Source organism: Cricetulus griseus, chromosome 6, assembly GCF_003668045.3.
Source record: "Cricetulus griseus strain 17A/GY chromosome 6, alternate assembly CriGri-PICRH-1.0, whole genome shotgun sequence".
Lineage (NCBI taxonomy): Eukaryota > Metazoa > Chordata > Mammalia > Rodentia > Cricetidae > Cricetulus > Cricetulus griseus.
In genome coordinates this window covers 109,959,592-109,977,878 of record NC_048599.1, presented here as the reverse complement: position 1 = coordinate 109,977,878, position 18,287 = coordinate 109,959,592, and the positions used below count along the sequence as shown (strand labels likewise).

At 38.8% G+C, this 18,287-nt stretch overlaps 1 protein-coding gene across 15 annotated transcripts in view; it reads right to left on the bottom strand.

The window, feature by feature from the left end:
- Positions 1-18,287, bottom strand: part of Cobll1 (cordon-bleu WH2 repeat protein like 1) — a 147,759-nt gene that overhangs the window by 12,926 nt on the left and 116,546 nt on the right. For 4 of the 15 annotated variants that reach the window (XM_027420295.2, XM_027420292.2, XM_027420293.2 and 1 more), the window contains 5 exons: positions 8,669-8,825; positions 7,866-7,964; positions 6,593-6,730; positions 3,197-3,431; positions 2,119-2,216 (listed from right to left, as the gene is read on the bottom strand). In XM_027420295.2, coding sequence (XP_027276096.1) covers positions 2,119-2,216; positions 3,197-3,431; positions 6,593-6,730; positions 7,866-7,964; positions 8,669-8,825 — 727 coding nt within the window. The remainder of the gene's footprint in view (positions 1-2,118; positions 2,217-3,196; positions 3,432-6,592; positions 6,731-7,865; positions 7,965-8,668; positions 8,826-18,287) is intronic. The other 11 variants (XM_027420294.2, XM_027420300.2, XM_027420299.2 and 8 more) reach the window with 5 other exon arrangements.

Here is an 18,287-nt window from a genome sequence, read left to right as displayed (position 1 = left end):
AAATAATTAAGTGTAAAGCTATTTGTATAGACCACCAATAAGCAACTCTAACTTACTGGTGTTAAAGTCTGAATTTCCAATGAGTTGACTTATTAATCACTCTGTTTCTCATTAACATGTCACAATTATTCCCAAAGACTGTCAAGAAGACAACCTGGACCCACCACTGAATTCATCAGCTGCCCACCCTCATTCACGTCTAATGACGATGCTCACAAAATGTCTAGGAATGGCTGCACCATTGCCCAAGAGATGACGATAAAGGAGAAGGTAGCTACTGCATTACTTTTCTTTCCTTCCCTCTATTCAAAACTAACACTGACTTCTACAATGGAACAAAATGGTGGTACAGAGAACTGCATATGGTGAAAAAAAATGTAATAAAATACCTTATGGATCCTAGAAAATAATTTTTTAAAATAGCCTGTAAGTTGACAAAGGTTGCTACAAAGTACATGTACGTGACAGAAAATATTACTGAGATACACTTACAAATAACCTAGCACTAATCTAGTGTCAAAATCTTACTGACGTGACTGTCAAATTTGAAAAAAGGAATTGATTTTTAGATAATCTCACTATTTAACCATGGCTAGTCTTAGCCTTCTGAGTACTGAAACTATAGCTGTGCGTCAGATGCCAACTGAAGGAAGAGCTCTGAAGACTGGACTCATACCCGAGTGGTAGACACCCATCCTCTGTGTGGAAAGCCCTGTATACAAACCCTAGCACTAAAAAATAAGTAAGTAAATTGACTCCCAAATGAAGTAGTTATAAAATCGTGACTTACAATAGCAATACTATTGCTACTGAAGAGCTTTAGAACATTTTAATATAGTATCAGAAAAGAGTACTGTGAATGGAGAAAATGAATCAGATATAAACACATTCACATTAGCTGTAAAATTCTGTGTTATATGGAGGACACACACACACAAAATCAACAGCAACTACAACAATAATATTGGAATTAGCCATTTCATAACAACAACAACAACTACAACATCTCCTTCCAAATATGAATTCTATGGCCCTGTATTTGTTTAAAACGACTATTAAAGTTTTTTTACTTAACACAGATTGGACTATAAACACTCATAAGCCTCCTTCTCATTCCCTCAGAATGCATTATCACATATTCCTTGAATTCTCTTCTGAGCATTATTTTGTTTTTGTTGTTGTTTGTTTTTCCAGACAGGGTTTCTCTGCGTAACCATTGTGGCTGTCCTGGAACCCACTTTGTAGACCAGGCTGGCCTCAAATTCACTGAGATCCACCTGCCTCTGCCTCCCAAGTACTGGGACTAAAGGCATGCGCCATCACTGCCCATCTGCATTATTCTGTTTTGAAGTTCAACTTTGTTATGGGCTATAAAGATTTCACAGGAAGTCATAGATTGAATTCCCTGACCTAACACTGTGAAACTTGGCTAGAAAGTCAGGAATACTGAAGTGCATGCCTTACAGTAATCAAGTAACAAAGTTAACACAGAAGGGTGTGGATAGGAACTGAATGGCTGAAGGAGATGGAAAGTTTCTTATACAAGGACAGCACGACCCTACGCCAACTGGCAGAAGTAAACCAATTACATCATGAACAAAACAAGAAACTGCTTCAACTTGGGTGAGAATGGGGAAATGGTGGCAAGTGATGTTTTGTAATTATATGGCTTGAAAATCAGGCAAGCAAGTTTCATTCAAAGTGTGGCAATTTGAGTATGAAGTAAAAGCATGTACTAGGGAACTGAGAGGAACTCAGGTCACAGATAGATGCACAGAGGACACAACTTTAAGATATGAAGTTTAAGTTAGATAGCATCAAAAGGTAGAACAATATGATGAGATGCAGACATGAAAGCTAAGAACCCACTGTGGAAGGAATTATACAGTTCTTGTTCAAATCCTACATCCACCACTTACTAAATGTGAGACAGTATCTTCAAGGCTTACTCTTGTGTAAAGTGAGACTAAGAGTAACAGTCCCCACGATATTCATAAAGGAAGACAGATATTAAATGGGTCGATACATGAAAAAACTGATTCAACCTGTTTTAAGGATAGTCCTTGGTTTGTTACAGTCTATGACATTGTGTTAGACTCCTGTGTTTGTAACACTCACCATTCTCTTGGCTTGGGCCCAATGACTTCAAGTCTCTTAAACTGTCAGATACTGTGTCTTCATTGCTTATATCACATACAACAGGATTATGTGGCCCTCTGGAAGACATGACATTGTACATGATATGTGGAGGTTATTCAAACACAACATGAAAAAAAAAAAAACAGGCAATACTTCTTTCAAAGACAGATGGATTGAAATAATCACCCTTTGCTGCCAAATATTAGAGAAATATAACAGAGGAAATGCTGCCATGAAACATTAGCTTCAGTAAACTTGTCCTACTGCTAAAAGGATGTAAGAGGCTTGGTAAAAAGGGGCATTTCCAAATAAATGTCTTTACTTAGTTGTTAGAAGCTATTTTTCTCTTAATGAGAAAAGGAAATGAAATGGAACATTTTATCCTTGCATCTGGCAAAGTCTCCTATATAAATCAGGATGGGAATTGACCTCACTGATTTTTATTTTTTCTTCTGGTGACAAGAGAGTTTAATTTGGAGACAATCCCATGTAAATTAGGTAAACTTCTAATAAAGAAACCTTTTTTTGCTTGTTTGATGTCAACTTTATTCACAGTAGTTCACAGTGGACTAGAGGAGTTTTCAGAATTCCTGCATCAATGATCAGTGCTGTTTGCATCTCAGACTTGACTATAAACAACGCTGGTGGCTTAATTGACTTTGAATTTACAGAGCAGTTTCACAGTCCAGGCAGTGAAAATCCTCAGATGCATCCAGTACAAAGTGAAAAACTCAATGAATTATTTAGGTCAAACAAATAATGAACAAAATGTATGGAACAAGTGGAAACTTTTATTTTTGAGTCACACAAATTAACTAACTTATATGCTATGGTTACCTGGCATGGGGATACTACAACTCTTGCTTGGGTTTCATCTGAAGACAATCACATGTAGCTTGCTACTTTATTAAGAAGCATTTTTACAAGGACAGTATGAGAGATAGAACCTAAACAAAATGGCCAACTATACCTAAGCTTAAAATATCAGCTTTCTGTCCGAACAACAGCATTACCTAAACAAACCACCACCACTACTTGTGGCCTAGAAACTACTTACTGTCCCTCTGTGTTTGTGCCTTCTTGGATTTTTCCTTTGGAGCTTGGAGAGGCCTCTCCATCACTGAGGCTGAGAGCCGAGTCAGGATCATTCTCCAATGTATTCACTACATCAGTAGATACCGAAGGGATGTCAGGTGACTTCACTGAAATACTTTGCGCCTGATCTTTACAAGACTCACCCAGTTCTTCCTTTTCATCTATCTCTTCAAGACTGTAATCCGAGCTCACACCAGCTACAAAGAAATGCAGAAATAATCCCTAAATACCAATCTGCCCTGTTCATCCTACACAATCTAGCAAGGAAGGGGTTTTAATAACAACAATTAGCTAGCATCTTAAACAGAGAGTCCAAATTAATAGTGAAATGCTTTTCTAATGGTGAATGGTCACATTGCATATAAGCAGACCATTTCCCATTCATATCATTCTACAATCATGTTCTACCACTCTGAGCTTTAGTGATGGAAGGTTAATCTTCTAAATGTCATATACTGCATTTAGGAATGAATACCTTTCATTAGGTAACATTAGAGTTAATGTAAAAAATAATGTGAATTAGACAACTAAGTAGCCTAAAATGCAGATTAATTGAATATGAGATTTTTGTACTGTCTACTAGTATGCCCACAGACTGTCTCCTTAGATATCAGAATTGAATACAATTCAGAGTATCTGGGTGTCCTTTGGAAATACTGATGCTCACAGACATTCTCCAACTAAATTAGAATCCTCTGCGTATTGGGGTCAAGAGCTGAGAATATTCTTTAGGTGTTTCTAATGTGCAGTTTATACTAAAAGCCACTTACCTAACTGCCTAATATTTTTAATAAAGGAAAACAAAGATCAAATACTGCAAATTAATTTTTTTCTCTTCTTAGATATGCTATACTAACCCTGTCTTTGACTTCATTCATGCTAGGTAATACCGACTGTGCTACATACTGAGCTATGTTTGAAGCCATTTTATAGTTATTATTCCCTGTAAATTTCCCAGATTGGCCTTGAATATGCTCTGTAGCCAGGAAGGCCTAGACATGCAATCCTCCTTCCTCAACTTCCTGAGTAGCTAGAACTACAAATCTGAGGCAGCAGACCCAGTTCTAGTTTTTGTTTTGGGTTTTTTTTTTTCTTGTTCTCATTTTAATTTTCCTTTGTTGTTAAGATTGAGTCTTGTGCTTCACAGGTTAGCCTCAAATTCTTCTAATCCTGAGTGCTGAGAAATATAGACACAACCCAGCATGTCTAACTGAAGCAGCATCTTCTGACACTTTTTCCTATGTTTCAGAAAGTATAACAAACAGACATAAGCAGGTATCCCCACTTAAGTTTCCATTTTTCTCTTTTATGTTAATTTAAACTGAAATATGGTACACTCAATGTCTTAATCCCTGCCCCCCATACACCACACTTACTATACCTAAGTCTTATCACTTACTGATACGTATATATGTGCAGTTCTTTTCAACAGTTTTGGGTATTATTTCATTCCACAAGAACTTTTTTTCATTATTTCTTACATTGCAGCGAAGTGCTCATCATTTTTGCCAATGCCAACTGTTAAGGTTAAACTCTCCATGAGGCTCAGGAGTTTTGCTTAAACAAATTAAACATTTCCATTTACATGAGAGCATCTGAATGAACTTTAATTTTACCTGGCAAGAGGGCAGTGAGGTCATGTTACCACTGCTACAGTGGTCAGACCATCCACAAACTGTAACCGAAGTTTAATTTTAGTTCTAGACAGGAACGGGTGTTAACTTCTGATCTTTGAGCCAGGAGTGGGGTTGCACACCTTTAGTACCAGTACTTGAGAGGCAAAGACAGGTAAATACCTATGAGCTCAAGACTAGCCTGGTCTACAGTGAGTTCTAGGATAGCCATGCCTATATTGAGAGAACTTGTCCCCCCAAAAAAACAAAATGAAAAAAGGGAGTGAGGGAGAAAATAACACTGAGTGGGTCTTGATTATGTCCAACACTAGCACCTGGGATGGCTGAGGCAGGAGGATGACATCTCCCTAAGAATTTTAGGCTAATATGAACAACACAGCAAGAACCTTTCCAAAAAATATATATAAAACAACAACGAAAACCTCAAAACAAAACAAAATCAATGCCAGGTACACTGCATATGTCTTTAATCCCAGCATTCAGGAGGCAGAGGCAAGTGGGTCTCTATGTGTTTCTGGTCAGCTTGGTCTAAAAAGGAAGTTCCAAAAGGTGCTAGTGTTTAAGTTAGTACTGCTGATTATTTCCTTCACAAAGATTTGATTACACAGACAAAAAATATTAAGGAATTTGAATTTAAAAAATTTGAAACGCATGAAGATGAAATGTAACTAATATTTCAAATAATATGTTGGCTAACATTTGAATTCTGACGCTATTAAACTTAACATTTAAATATGTCTTTTTAGGTACCACATGTTTTTCCTGGTTGTCATCAAAATGGAAAAAATTGCTTGACAGATATTGTGCCTTTGGTAACATATAGTTCTATTAAATTAATCCTAAACACACTTCTCTTTCTAGTCAGCATTGTACTGTGATGTATGGATGGGTTAAAACTTAACTGTCTACAATTTAAAAATATTTGGGTATTTTCCCCTTTGGAGGCAATTACCACGCTGGATTCTGTAACTGCAGGCTTTATGTATATTTGCACTTTCATTTTTCTTGAAAAATTACCAATGGGCAATGCTTGTTGAGTTATATAGGAAATGAGTATGCTCATTTCATTTTAAATACCCTGCTAAGGGCTACATGATAGCACAGTGGTAGATCCCTACCCTCTTAGCATGAAGTTTTGGCGTTAATCTCCATCACCACCCAAAATTCTCCTAACTGCCAGAGTCCTCAAACAACTTTGCACTATCACAAGAAACATGTGACTGTATACTAATTTTAGACAACTAAGTCAAAAATTATTTAAAAATGAGTCACTTTTATGAGGAGATCTAAGTTTTATACAGTTATAACATTGTGCTATCTTAAAACAAAATAATCCAACTTTAAAAAGAGAAAAGGCATCCGAGAATAACAGTAGAGAAAATAAGCCACACAGCTAACACAGGGCTAGTTCAATAAAGAATCCTTGGAAATATTCCCCTATATATGCTCATTGAAAATAATCAAGTTCAAGCAGCCCTTCAGAACAGTAGGATACCAAATACAAGCAAAACTGCTCCTCAGAGCCACTGAGTGACTTCCCTCCCATTTTGCTCTGCTTATTTAGATGCTTAAAGAAAACCACACATTATAAACCTGGATAAAGGTATAAATGACATATTTACTTATGAAACATTTTAGAGTGTAATAAGTAATCTGATCTATACTCAATGGCATCTTCCTCTGCATAGACCAAAGCCACAGCCAGTTAAGGCCTGAACACCTACACGTCAAGGATGCTACAGCTGCCTCTGGAGTTCCAGGGCCCTCAGAAAGCGAGAGTTCATCCGCCGGCTTGGGCACAGTGCACTGCTCCTGGTTTAGGAACCCGGGGCCAAGGGAGCCCTCTGCCAAAGAAGTAGAGTCTGTGGAAATGGCACTTAGACAAGAGAGTTAAAACAAAGCAAGCAGATATCAAGATACAGTGGGAAATCAGTGCTGTTAGCTCACATTGACCCACGGAATAGTTATGAAAAGGCAAAGTGAGAAATAAACATGGGACAAAGTTTGAGAAGCCTGCCCATCTTTCAGAAACTTCAAAACCTCCTATTTCCATGATATATTTTAATGATGGTCACATTATCTGATAAATTTCCTGTATGGAATGAGATGATCTTGTTAAGATTGTTTTAAGAAAAAAAAAAGCATTACTACATATATAATAGTAGTGTCTTAAATCATAAACAGGGGATTCCTTTACAATTTAAAATCTCAAATTCCTAAGTACCAAATAAGAGTCAAGATTCAAGGTCAGCTGTACCTAAACTCGCCCAAGTTTGTGACTATAAATGGTACGATGCAGGTAGTCACACTCGCAACATTGCCATGCTAATGTACTAAGAGTGAGACATTTTTAGTATTTTTTTTTTTCTTCTTGTGGAAGGTTGGCCTGATACTATGGATCCTCCTGCCTCAGCCTCAGAAATGCTGGAATTACGGACGGGCACCACTAAACCCAGTTCATAGTTATTCTTACAAAAGCTACTAAGAAGTTATCATTGAAATTTAAAAAACAGATTGAACTGTTTTATTATTTTTTAAAGTCATTTACTTGGGGAGAATCTGCAATGTGAGCTATGTGGTGGGAAGTATTTGCATGTGGACAACATTCACTGTTAGAGTAGGACAGCATAAATGCAGAATTCATTCCGGAAGCAGTTTTGGAAAGACTGTAGTTTAAGTCTTTGAAACATAACCAATGAATCTTCCCACCGTGGTGTACCCTACCTAGACGAAGGCTGCTAGCTCTCCACTAGATAGTGCCATAAGGAAAAACAAGAGACCAAATCGAGAGAGCACTTGGGGATCCACCTCCAGAACTGAAATTTTCATCTCTGCCAGTTTCTTATCCTAGCATCTAATCCTCGGGGGAGGAAACAAAGGGTTTGTTTCACAGTACCAATGTGGGGAAAGGAGGCCAAAGAATTCAAATCTCCATTTCTTGACTGTCAAGACATTTCTTTCTGTCACAACTGCAGTGTGCAGTGATGGGAGTCATACCTGGGCTGGACAGGCCCTCAGGAGAGTTTGCTTCCACAGCGCTGTCTGGAGCAAGTCCATCTTCTGGAGGAAGGGCTGAAAGATGCAACAAAACTGATTCTTTAAAAAAAAAAAAAAAAAAAAAAGTCACACCCTGATGAGAAACAACCCCTGAAGAAATTTTCTGCTTTTACATAGTCCAAGAATGATGAACTTAAACTTATTAGGTCATTTACCGTGCAGCTGTAAAATGACTACATTCACCCTCCATCCCCATTCCTAAGTAGTCAAACCAGGAAACGTGGTTCGTATCTTCTAAATAAATCTGCACACTGCTCACAAGCTCATTACAATAATGAAGTGGTATAATTTTGCCGTTTTTCATTACAGACTTTCCAAAAGCAGCTAAGTGAGAATAATCAGACCATTTTAAAAGCCTGGTATCATTAGTATATATACACACACATGGAGATAGATAGACAAAGAATGTATGTATGTATGTATGTATGTATGTATGTATGTATGTATGTACAGAGAGAGAGAGAGAGAGAGAGAGAGAGAGAGAGAGAGAGAGAGATTTAAGAGTCAAGTCTTAAATCCCAGCACTCAGGGACAGAAGCAGACAGATCTCTGTGAGTCTGAGGCCAGTCTGTTCTGATTAGGGAGTTCTAGGCCAGCTAAGGATAGTGAAAGACTGTTTAAAAGGGGGAAAACAAAAGTCATGGTTTTACTGACTGCTTTTTTTTTTTTTTTACTTTTTACTGCTTTTACTGACTGTATTAAAATGCAAAGCCAAAGCCAATGTACTGTTCACAAGAGAATACCAGTATCAGATGCAAGGCTGGTGTCATTCTGCTGCACCGGTGTTTTCGAAGGCGGGGCGGGTGCTTTTCGCTTTGTTCTTTTCAGAGACAAAGTTCCTACTGACGAGCTACTGAGCTGCAGTGACCCTGTCCTCACCATGACCCCATCAGTGGAACTCTGTAGAAAACAAAATGGCCAAAGAATCCTACATTTAGAAACCAACCACAGACTTCAGGATGGCCCTGACCTCCACAGCAAACATGTCAAATAACTAGAATGAATCACAACAGTCATTCATCCGAAAATATTTATGGAGCATCTGCCATGTACAGATGGTAGACAAGGGGGATGGATACATAAAGAAACAAAAACAAATGGCCCTTCTAAAAAGAAAAAATCAGTCTAGGATGGGACTGACACACAAACTACAGTGTACAAGACTCCAAAGTGACACAATTGAAAGCTAACTTTTAAGGGAAATTCTAGAGAAATTACTGGATGCAAAAGACAGGAAGGAAAGGGCTGAGGAGATGGGTCAGAAGGTAGTGTTACTGAACAACCATGAGGTATTGAGTTTGTATCTCAGCACCAATATAAAACCCACACGTGGTGCCCATATCTGTAACCCCAGTATGTGAAAGAATGGGAGAGGAAACAAATGGATCCCTGTTTCCCTGGGCAGCCAGTCAAACCAACTGGTGAGCTCAGGATTCAGTGGGAAGACTCTGTTTCAAAAAAAAAAAAAAAAAAAATAGGGTGGAGCACAATAGAGGTGGAGTACACTAGATACCAGATACCTAACACTAACCTCTGGCCTCCCCACAGACATGAATAGGGGAGTGCATGCATTTGTGTATACACACACACACACACAACACACAACACACACACACACACACACACACACACACACACACACACACACACACACACACACACACACACGGAAGGGAAGGTAGCTGGGCCCCGAGATGGCTCAGTGGATAAAGGCTCTTACTGCCAAGCCTAATGGCTTGAGTTTGATTCCTGGGCCCTATATAGTAGAAGGAGAGACTAACTTTTGCAAGTTGCCTTCTGACCTACACACACACACACACACACACACACACCCACACCCACACACACACACACCCACACCCAGGGGGGGGGGGAGGCAGGGAGGGAAGCAGGGAGAGAGAGAAAAAGAGAGGCAGGGAGGGCGAGAGAGAGGCAGGGAAGGAGGGAGGCAGGGAGAGAGAGAGAGAGAACTTTGAGGTCACTGTGCACATACAGCCCCTGCTGCCCCACAGCGGGTGACTGTCAGCAGATCCTAAGACAAGCATTCTGAGCAGGGACACCTCCTGGCCAACTGCCTTACCATCTTTGCTTCTGCCCACTTCACAGAGTTATATATGTAGTTCAATCTCCTATTTTTTTTTTTACTGGAGTCCCTCCAACTGAATTTTTCTAACTTTTAACCCATTAATACTTTTCCAAAAACAAACAAACAAAAAACCCACCAAACTTGACCATAAGTAATAGTCACTTAACGGACCTCTTGATTTGACCTGTGCAGCACTAAGCATAGTTGACCACTGCTATCCAAACTTCTCCTTACTCCTGGGATACCTCACTACTTACTCCCCACAGTTCCACACTGCTACTTCACTTTGCTATCCATCACATAAGAACATCTGTGGGACTCTCTCACACTATGTAATTTGTTTTAGTGTCTATGTTCACTTTCTGGCAACCCCATGCCTCTCTTAAGTATTCCTTACATAATAATGAATCCCAAACTCATGTCTCCATCCTAGACCCCTCTTCTATCTCCACTGAATGTTTTAAGGATACTCGTTGCTAGCACATCTACACCTGAGCTCTGGATAATCACTGCTTTTCCTTCATCACCAAAGCTGTCTCCTCCTAGTCTTCACAAGTCTCAGCAGAGACAGCCCTGCTCCCATCTTCCAACTGCTTCACCTGCTCTCTCCACCCACACTGCCTCTGGTCTGCTGGCTCTTTCCTTAACACCCAACACCCAGATGATGTCTATCACTCTCTGAATCACAGTGAACCTTCCAAATAGACTATATTCTACACCACTTCTCTACTGACCTTTCTTAGCCCATCAACAAAAGGGCTTCCCTGGTAAAATGCACACCGCAGTAAGCTCCTTTACTTAAAACCCATTAATAATTTCCTTCTCCAAGGATGGCTGACTCAGGTCAGTCTCGCCGTCCTTCTTGCCACACTGTCTTCTTGCTATCCCTACCTAAGTGAAGTTAACTTTGCTGTTCTCTGGGAGTAGTATTCTCTCTTCTGATAACACAGTATCATACCCCTCATTCTCTGCTGCTTTTTCTCAGATGGCACCTCCTCAATGAATCCTCGACTCCCACCAGCTCACAACCTGCTTCCCAGCTTAATGCCTGTAGATCAGCACTGAATAGTTTTCTAGCATACTACAGAGCTGGCTTAATTGCTCAATGTCAACTCCTCCTCCAACAAACTAAAGGGGCAGGGGATTCCCACTGCCCCCAATTATGCCCACTGCTGTATTTCAACACCAATGTCGGGCTCATAGAAGTTTTGTAATTATTATAAGCTGAGGTGAACTTGAACTCTCGGAATTCATGTATTATCTTGGGTCAATCTAATCTTGCAAGATAATTAACTACATTAAAGAGTAGTGAATAAATTCATAGAAAATTTTCAATCCTCGTACCTTGCTGTTAATCAAGAAAAATTTAACAAATTTACTATTTTGGATTTTTTAAATGTTTTTCCAGAGGCACCTCCCAACACCAGGCAAAAAATAAGAAGGTTAGTTCTAAAGACACCTCATGGGAACAGAGCAGTGACATCTACTGAAGCAGGCACTCGGCTTCACAAATCTCTCTACCCACTCCTTTTACAAAGGGGACAGGATACCACAGCACTGCTGTTACATCTGAGGTAGCAAATAACTAAACTTCCATATCACTTGGTAAAAATATCTACGGCCAAACCTAAGCCAGCCCTTACTGAACACTACTCTCCTTCCTTCAGAAGTCCTGAGACCTTTCCATAACCATACAAGAAATGAGCTACAACATGCACCCAAGTCCACATTTGGATTCAGAGTCATTAACATCAGTTCTGACTAAATATTGCAACCAGACCCCCTTGGGAGGGCATGCAAGAGCATCCTTAATGGACTTAACGAAATAATTCAAAGACCTTCCGTGACAAAAAGCTGAGAATAAAACATGTGACTTGGTAGTGTTTAAATCCCATTTCAGTGGAATATAAAGTTTTAAAAAGCTTCTACTGATGCCTCTGTATTCTGAAACTTTCAGTTAGTATCTTATGAAAGTAATACATTCTGTTCAGATCAGCCAAGGGGAGGTTGGCAGGCAATGTTGTGCATGCTGGCCCAGAAGGCGGAGGCTGCAGCAAATCACCAAACTGTTCAAGACACAACAAAGCACGAGTTCTTTGAAGCTGTATGAAGACTGTCACAATCAAAAACAAACAAAACTTATCCATCACAAAGATGATTATGAAAAAACTGCTAGGGGTCGAGAGAAATGGCTCATCAGTTAAGAGCATGTGCTGATCTTGCAGACAACTGGAATTTGGTACCCAGTACCTACATCTGGTAGCTCACAGCCATCTGTAACCACAGCTCCAGGGAACCAGATGTCCACTCCTGGCCGCTACAGACACCTGTGAAACACTACTGGGACCATAACTGTGTGAAACAAGTATATCCATATGATCATTTTAAAGGGCTTTGTCTGTAGTGTTAAAAAAAATGCTTCAAAAAATTAAACTGTGGCATATGACATTTGGAAGGAAAAATGAGTTGGTAAACAAAACAAATGAACATAGGCAAATAATGAAAATTCACATGCAATTTGATGTTGATATACATACCATATTATATAGGAAAAGATACCCAAACATAATCATTATCAGAATTGAGGGAAGCCTCAAATTCTAAAGAACCTGAAATTTCACTTTTTAAAATATTTACCCCAAAGTTGAAAGAACTACATGTAATTCCATAATGAATTTACTTCTTTTGATAAAGCCCTAGAGACACACAATTCCCACCACAGTCTGGGTTCATCCATGAGAATATAGTAGGTGATCAATAAGTAACTGCTGAGAAGCAGGAAGCAAGAGAAACTGTGGCTTGCTTCCTGATCCCACACTCCCAAGTCTTGGCTGATTGCTCAAATGATTGTATGATAAAACTCTTTCACCTCTAGGTTGCAGGCCCTATCACTGTCACAGAGGGGGTCTCTTTATCACCTGATAAAAGCAGTCACAACATGAATTTTGTCAGGCAAAAGTATGTGGTTAGAGTCAGCGCTCTTAAACACAAGGCCGGGGGTATAATATAGCAGATGACAGAAATAAACAAAGGGAGGAGTTTTTCTACCTGGGCTCACCAATTTATATGAACCTATCTGTAACTCAAAGACAAAATATGCACAGATTCATTTATCAGTCTGGAGGTCTCAAAAGCAAGCTAGTATCTTTGTACATGATACTTATATGTCTAGGAATAAGGAATTTAAACCACATCAAAATGAGACAGACTGCAGTTTTATATATGGTTTACAGTTTTTCAGTACTATTTATGAAGTCAGTTGAAAGCAGAAGACACAGACATCCTAGGAAGTATTTTGTAACCTTATCCTGTGAAAGCTACCCCTTAGCCTGAAGAGAATGTAGAAAGAAGCATAAATTTCTAAAGATGCTATTTGGATCAAGGGTGCTAAGAAAGTAGGCATGAGGGGAGAACATGACTGTTTCTAAGCCACAAAGCTACACCTCAAGGCCCATCATAAACACAGTCTATGTGGTTAAGTGGAGTGAAAACTTACTAACTTTAATGACACAGACACAAAAAAATGCAAATGTGACAATTGGTACAAATGGCCCAAGGGTAGGAATTTTGAACAAATAAGAATTGTGACTTTAGATGATCAGCAATAAGCTGATGACAGGAATACATATTTGACATATGAATGAGATAATATTAACCTTCAAGAAAGTAGATTTATATATCTTATTGTCTTATAATACAGGGAGACAAAAGGTAATTGGTAACCATAAAGAGTTTTTGCGGAAAAGAACTATAGTCAGTCAAGATATAGTCAAAGAAAGCTAAGGCCACATAAAGTCAATCTGAAGATCTTTTATGTTGACTAAAGAACTGGGGCTGGAGAGATGGCTCAGCCTTCCAAAAGTCCTGAGTTCAATTCCCAGCAGCCACATGGTGGCTCACAACGATCTGTAATGAGATCTGATGCCCTCCTCTGGCCTTCGGGCATACATGCAGACAGAACACTATATACAAAAGGACCCCGAAGGACACCAAATAAGAGAGGTTTTTAATCTATGAATATATCCTTTGGTCAAAATCTTCATGGAAAGAGGCATACAAATTAGAAGATTGCAGTATTTCTTGACTAACTTGTAGCCAAGTAAACTATTATAAATTTATGTTGAGTATGTGACACAAGACTGGAGAAGCTCCAAAGTCAAGAACATTAAACATTAGAAAGCAGACTTGTAGAACTACTATAATTACTTAAGAAACGCACATTATAAGCTTCCAAAGCAACCGGTCAATTTATTCAGATAAGAGAACCTGTCTAACTGCAGAGAGGCTTAACAGAGTGTTTTCAATTTGGAAGAGGATATATTCTAATAGTTACTAACAAATGGGAACTTCAGTCCTCTCAAGTTTGAAAAGTAACCACATTAACCATGAAAAGTACCTATGCCAACAAGGGACTGGTTTACCCAAATAGCATCATGCATGTACAATAAGAGTAATGCCTAGGGCACAGTACATGCTACATAGACATTAGCTGGCATTACTACATTTGCCTATTTTTAGGCTGTGAATGTTATTTTGTAAATAAGAAAATAATAGTGACGAAGGCAAGAAATAGTTGTGAATATAAAATGGGGGCATGTAAAATCATCTATCTTTGGTGAGAGTGGAAGTGGGACTCCTACTGGAATCTGTCTTAGATTATTGCATATGCAGAGCTTACTGCATATACCGGGCTTACTGCCGGAAAAATCTCCACTGTTAAGTCACCTCATCATACCATGAAAGACTCTGGTTGAAGTTAAGGTTTAACAAACCTTAGTTTGTTAACAAACACTAGTTTGTGAAATCTTGGCAATACATAGATAAATGTGTACTAGAGGATATACATTTGAACAATTTCATAAGCATGTTTAATCCAAATTAATTGCTTACAACTCTTTAGTTTTGACATCAACATTCATTTCCTTTAGTCAAATTATAACTGGACTTTTCAAAGAGGGGCTAAATTATTTTTAAGTCTGAAAGGTTTGCAAGCTGAGAAAACAGGTTTCTAACTCCCTAGGAGAACCCGCCTTGGCTAATCATTAGCTACTCAATTATTTGCTCTAGTTAAAGCCACTGATAAGGCTGGGTGCTATTGGTGAGTCCTGCACCTGAACAGCAACACATACCCCCAAACTTTATGATCTGTGAAAAGGGAAATATTACAAGGAAAACTAGAACACACAGGTGTAAGAAAGTGGTAAGGTCAGATGGAAAACCATGGCAGATAGTCCCCCTGAATTCACATACGGATTAGAATTCACTCATTCAAATGGAATGAAATCTAACAGAGGTAGAATTAAGCAGAGTTCCCCAGCCTTGCTGAGGACTAGCACTGGAGACAGTATTAGTTTACGTATTAATCACAGGTGCATCACAACAGGGGGCAGTGAAGTATGTCCTATATGAATCAGAAAGAATATAGGGGGAAATTGACAAAGAACAGAAACAGCTGTCCAACTCCAATGATGTTGCTAAATGTTCTATTATGAGATCTTGGATTATATCTGCTTTTAAGAATATTTCCATGTTTGGGCAGTGGTGGGCCTAGGGGGTACCTAAACAACCATTTGAAATGATCTTTAGTTGTAAAATACATTTCCTTTTTATAGGACAGATTCACATTATGTTGGGATAACCTGTTCAACAGCATAAAAATGTACTAAATGTTTTATGATTGCCATTAGGCTTGTCCAAATAAATCTAAGTCCCAATGTCTCAACCCTCGTATGTGACTGAGGGTTGAGTTTGAACTCTTGGTGAAAGATTCCCTAAAATAATTTCACAACTCAAGATATACAAGTTGGGTTTAAATACCAGTATTTTGGAGATAATTATTATGTAATAATTAATGGAATATAGAAATATGAGGTATTGGATTTTCAAAGTAGATAAGCTCTGTAACCAAGTTTCTCTCCTATAACAATGAAATCCGTATAATTGCACGTGGACTATAAACAATGCCTAAATGGAAGTGGAATAAAGAAAAGTTACTGTAAATTCTAACAAAACACTGGTCATCCCTTTGAGGTTTTGCTATTTATTTTCTCATGTGTAATTTTCACACCTGCATAAACACAACTGGACTTACACTGGATGGAAATATAAATGCCAATTTGTCATTGAAGCAGTTTAAAACTAAACTGCTCTTTCTGGGTGAAATATGGAAAAGCTTCTTCCAAAGACCTGAATCTCTGCTCTCTACTCATGCCTTCTCTGGGAAAAGGAAACACCTGAAACTTTGTGTACTCTATTTTCATATTCTCTATTTCAGAAAATATACAGAGTCCTCACTGATAGCATGGGTAAGTCTTACCTTGTCAGGATCAACTCAGATTACCCTATCAAAGTGAGCTGAGCAGGAGACAACAGGAGATGTTAAGTTCAGGACCTGCGGCTCTTCAACCCACATGGGGTGAGAAGGCATTTACTCGGCCAATTTTAACACCACTCCCATCAATCTTCTGAAATGGGTACTATGATAGAGGCCAATAAGGTAAGAGCTAGATCAACTAGCAGGCGTTCCAAGTGACATCACCACCAATATCCTGTGGCCTTTTGTTCCTGAAAGTTAGGCCCTCCAGGGAATTCCAGGTGGCTGAGTTGGTCACAAGATTTGTCTCAAACATATCTAGTATAAAACTCATTATTAGTTAATAATGACATTTGAGTCCTCTAGTTAATAAGTTCAGTAAGTGAACACATCTTTCTCACAATTTAAGCCCTCCATTTCTTTGTAGTAGTGCAAGGTGCTTCCAGTGAGGATTCCTGTGTTACAGTCACAGCAGAGAGAGATGCCAGTTATTAAGCCTTCTATGTTACTTTGGGTCTCAGCAATCTTCCAATACAAGTAGGCATTGTGACCTGGTTACCACCCACCAAAGCTCCACACCACAGAGCACTTTCATCAGGTAAAAGCCAGACTTATATAATTTTGCAACACAAGACTTTGAAGATTCTGGGAAATTCAGTTACAAAATCTTATTCCTTAGAGGAGAAAGCTCAGCAAATGACTGAAATAAAATGACAGGGATAAAGAACAAGACAGAACAATGAGAGCCTAAGATGACGAAAGACACCGTCAAGGTTTAGTAGTGTCCTATTTACATCTACACTGACCCTTTTCTATGCAAAGAAAAAAATGACAAATTTAAGGTCTATGTTATGCCCCTGACAGACTTTCACATTCCTCTACTTGAGACAAATCATTGTTTTCATCAGTCCTGCTCACTCATCATTAACTGAAATATATTCATGTAATCAAGTCTTATTAGTGACAGTCCTTGGCTTTAACATTTTTCAGCCAAAAGATGAGCGCTGAGTTCAGCAGTGCATCTTCAATGAACAAGAAGGAAGTAGAGCCTGGCATTCAAAGTAAAGAGGAAGAAATGGTTACCATGGTTCCCTGGAATCATAACAAACTGGACAGACATGTTTCTAGGGACACGTGAGGAGAAGACAAAACACTTAGCAGAGTAACTTAGATTAGAACCTATGCCAGAGGGAAGCAACCCCCCAAAGAAACTGAAGGACATTTCAATTATACCTAGACAGGATGTCAAAGCTGTCGAGCAAGCTTTACCCATGTGCCCTCCCTACAGACTTATAGCCATGGCTATGTTCTGTCTGTGCCTTCTGTTGATGCATGGGGATTGCCAGAGAAAGACAAGTCTACTCAAGCAACACAATTGGAGAGCAGCTGAGCAAAGCTCGGACTTCTGACTTGAGTGTTCTGCTATGAACTTAGTGTGAAGCTTAAGGCAAATCCAGGTGTTTTCTCCTTGACAGACAAGAAGAGAATTGTGGAATGGTCAATCTCTTGTTCTTTGAATATTATTTTTCTTTAGAGTTGAAAACTTTATAACTAGCAGATCCCTTTGCTTTTAGGTTGAAGCAGGATTGGAAGTACTAACAGGGTGCTTTTGTGTAATTAATTGAATGCTGTTCTTAGAACTTTGCTTGGCATATTAAAAATAAATTCATAAGCAGGCACTGTAGGCTTTATTTTAGTGGCTGATTTGTTAATAAATCTTAGGAAAATTATAACAAAATAATGTGTGTTATATCTGGCAAAGATTAAGTATTATATTGTGATAGTATATTTTTCAGATGAGTTAACCCACTCATAGTTTTAGAAGTGTAGCCAGATGTACTCTGTATATCAAGCTGCAAATGCCATGGCAACCACTGTTCCTAGGCAACTGCAGAACTATGTGTGGGGTCCACTTTTCATACAATAAATACAAGAAGGAGAGTGGAGGGGAAAATAAAGTGTA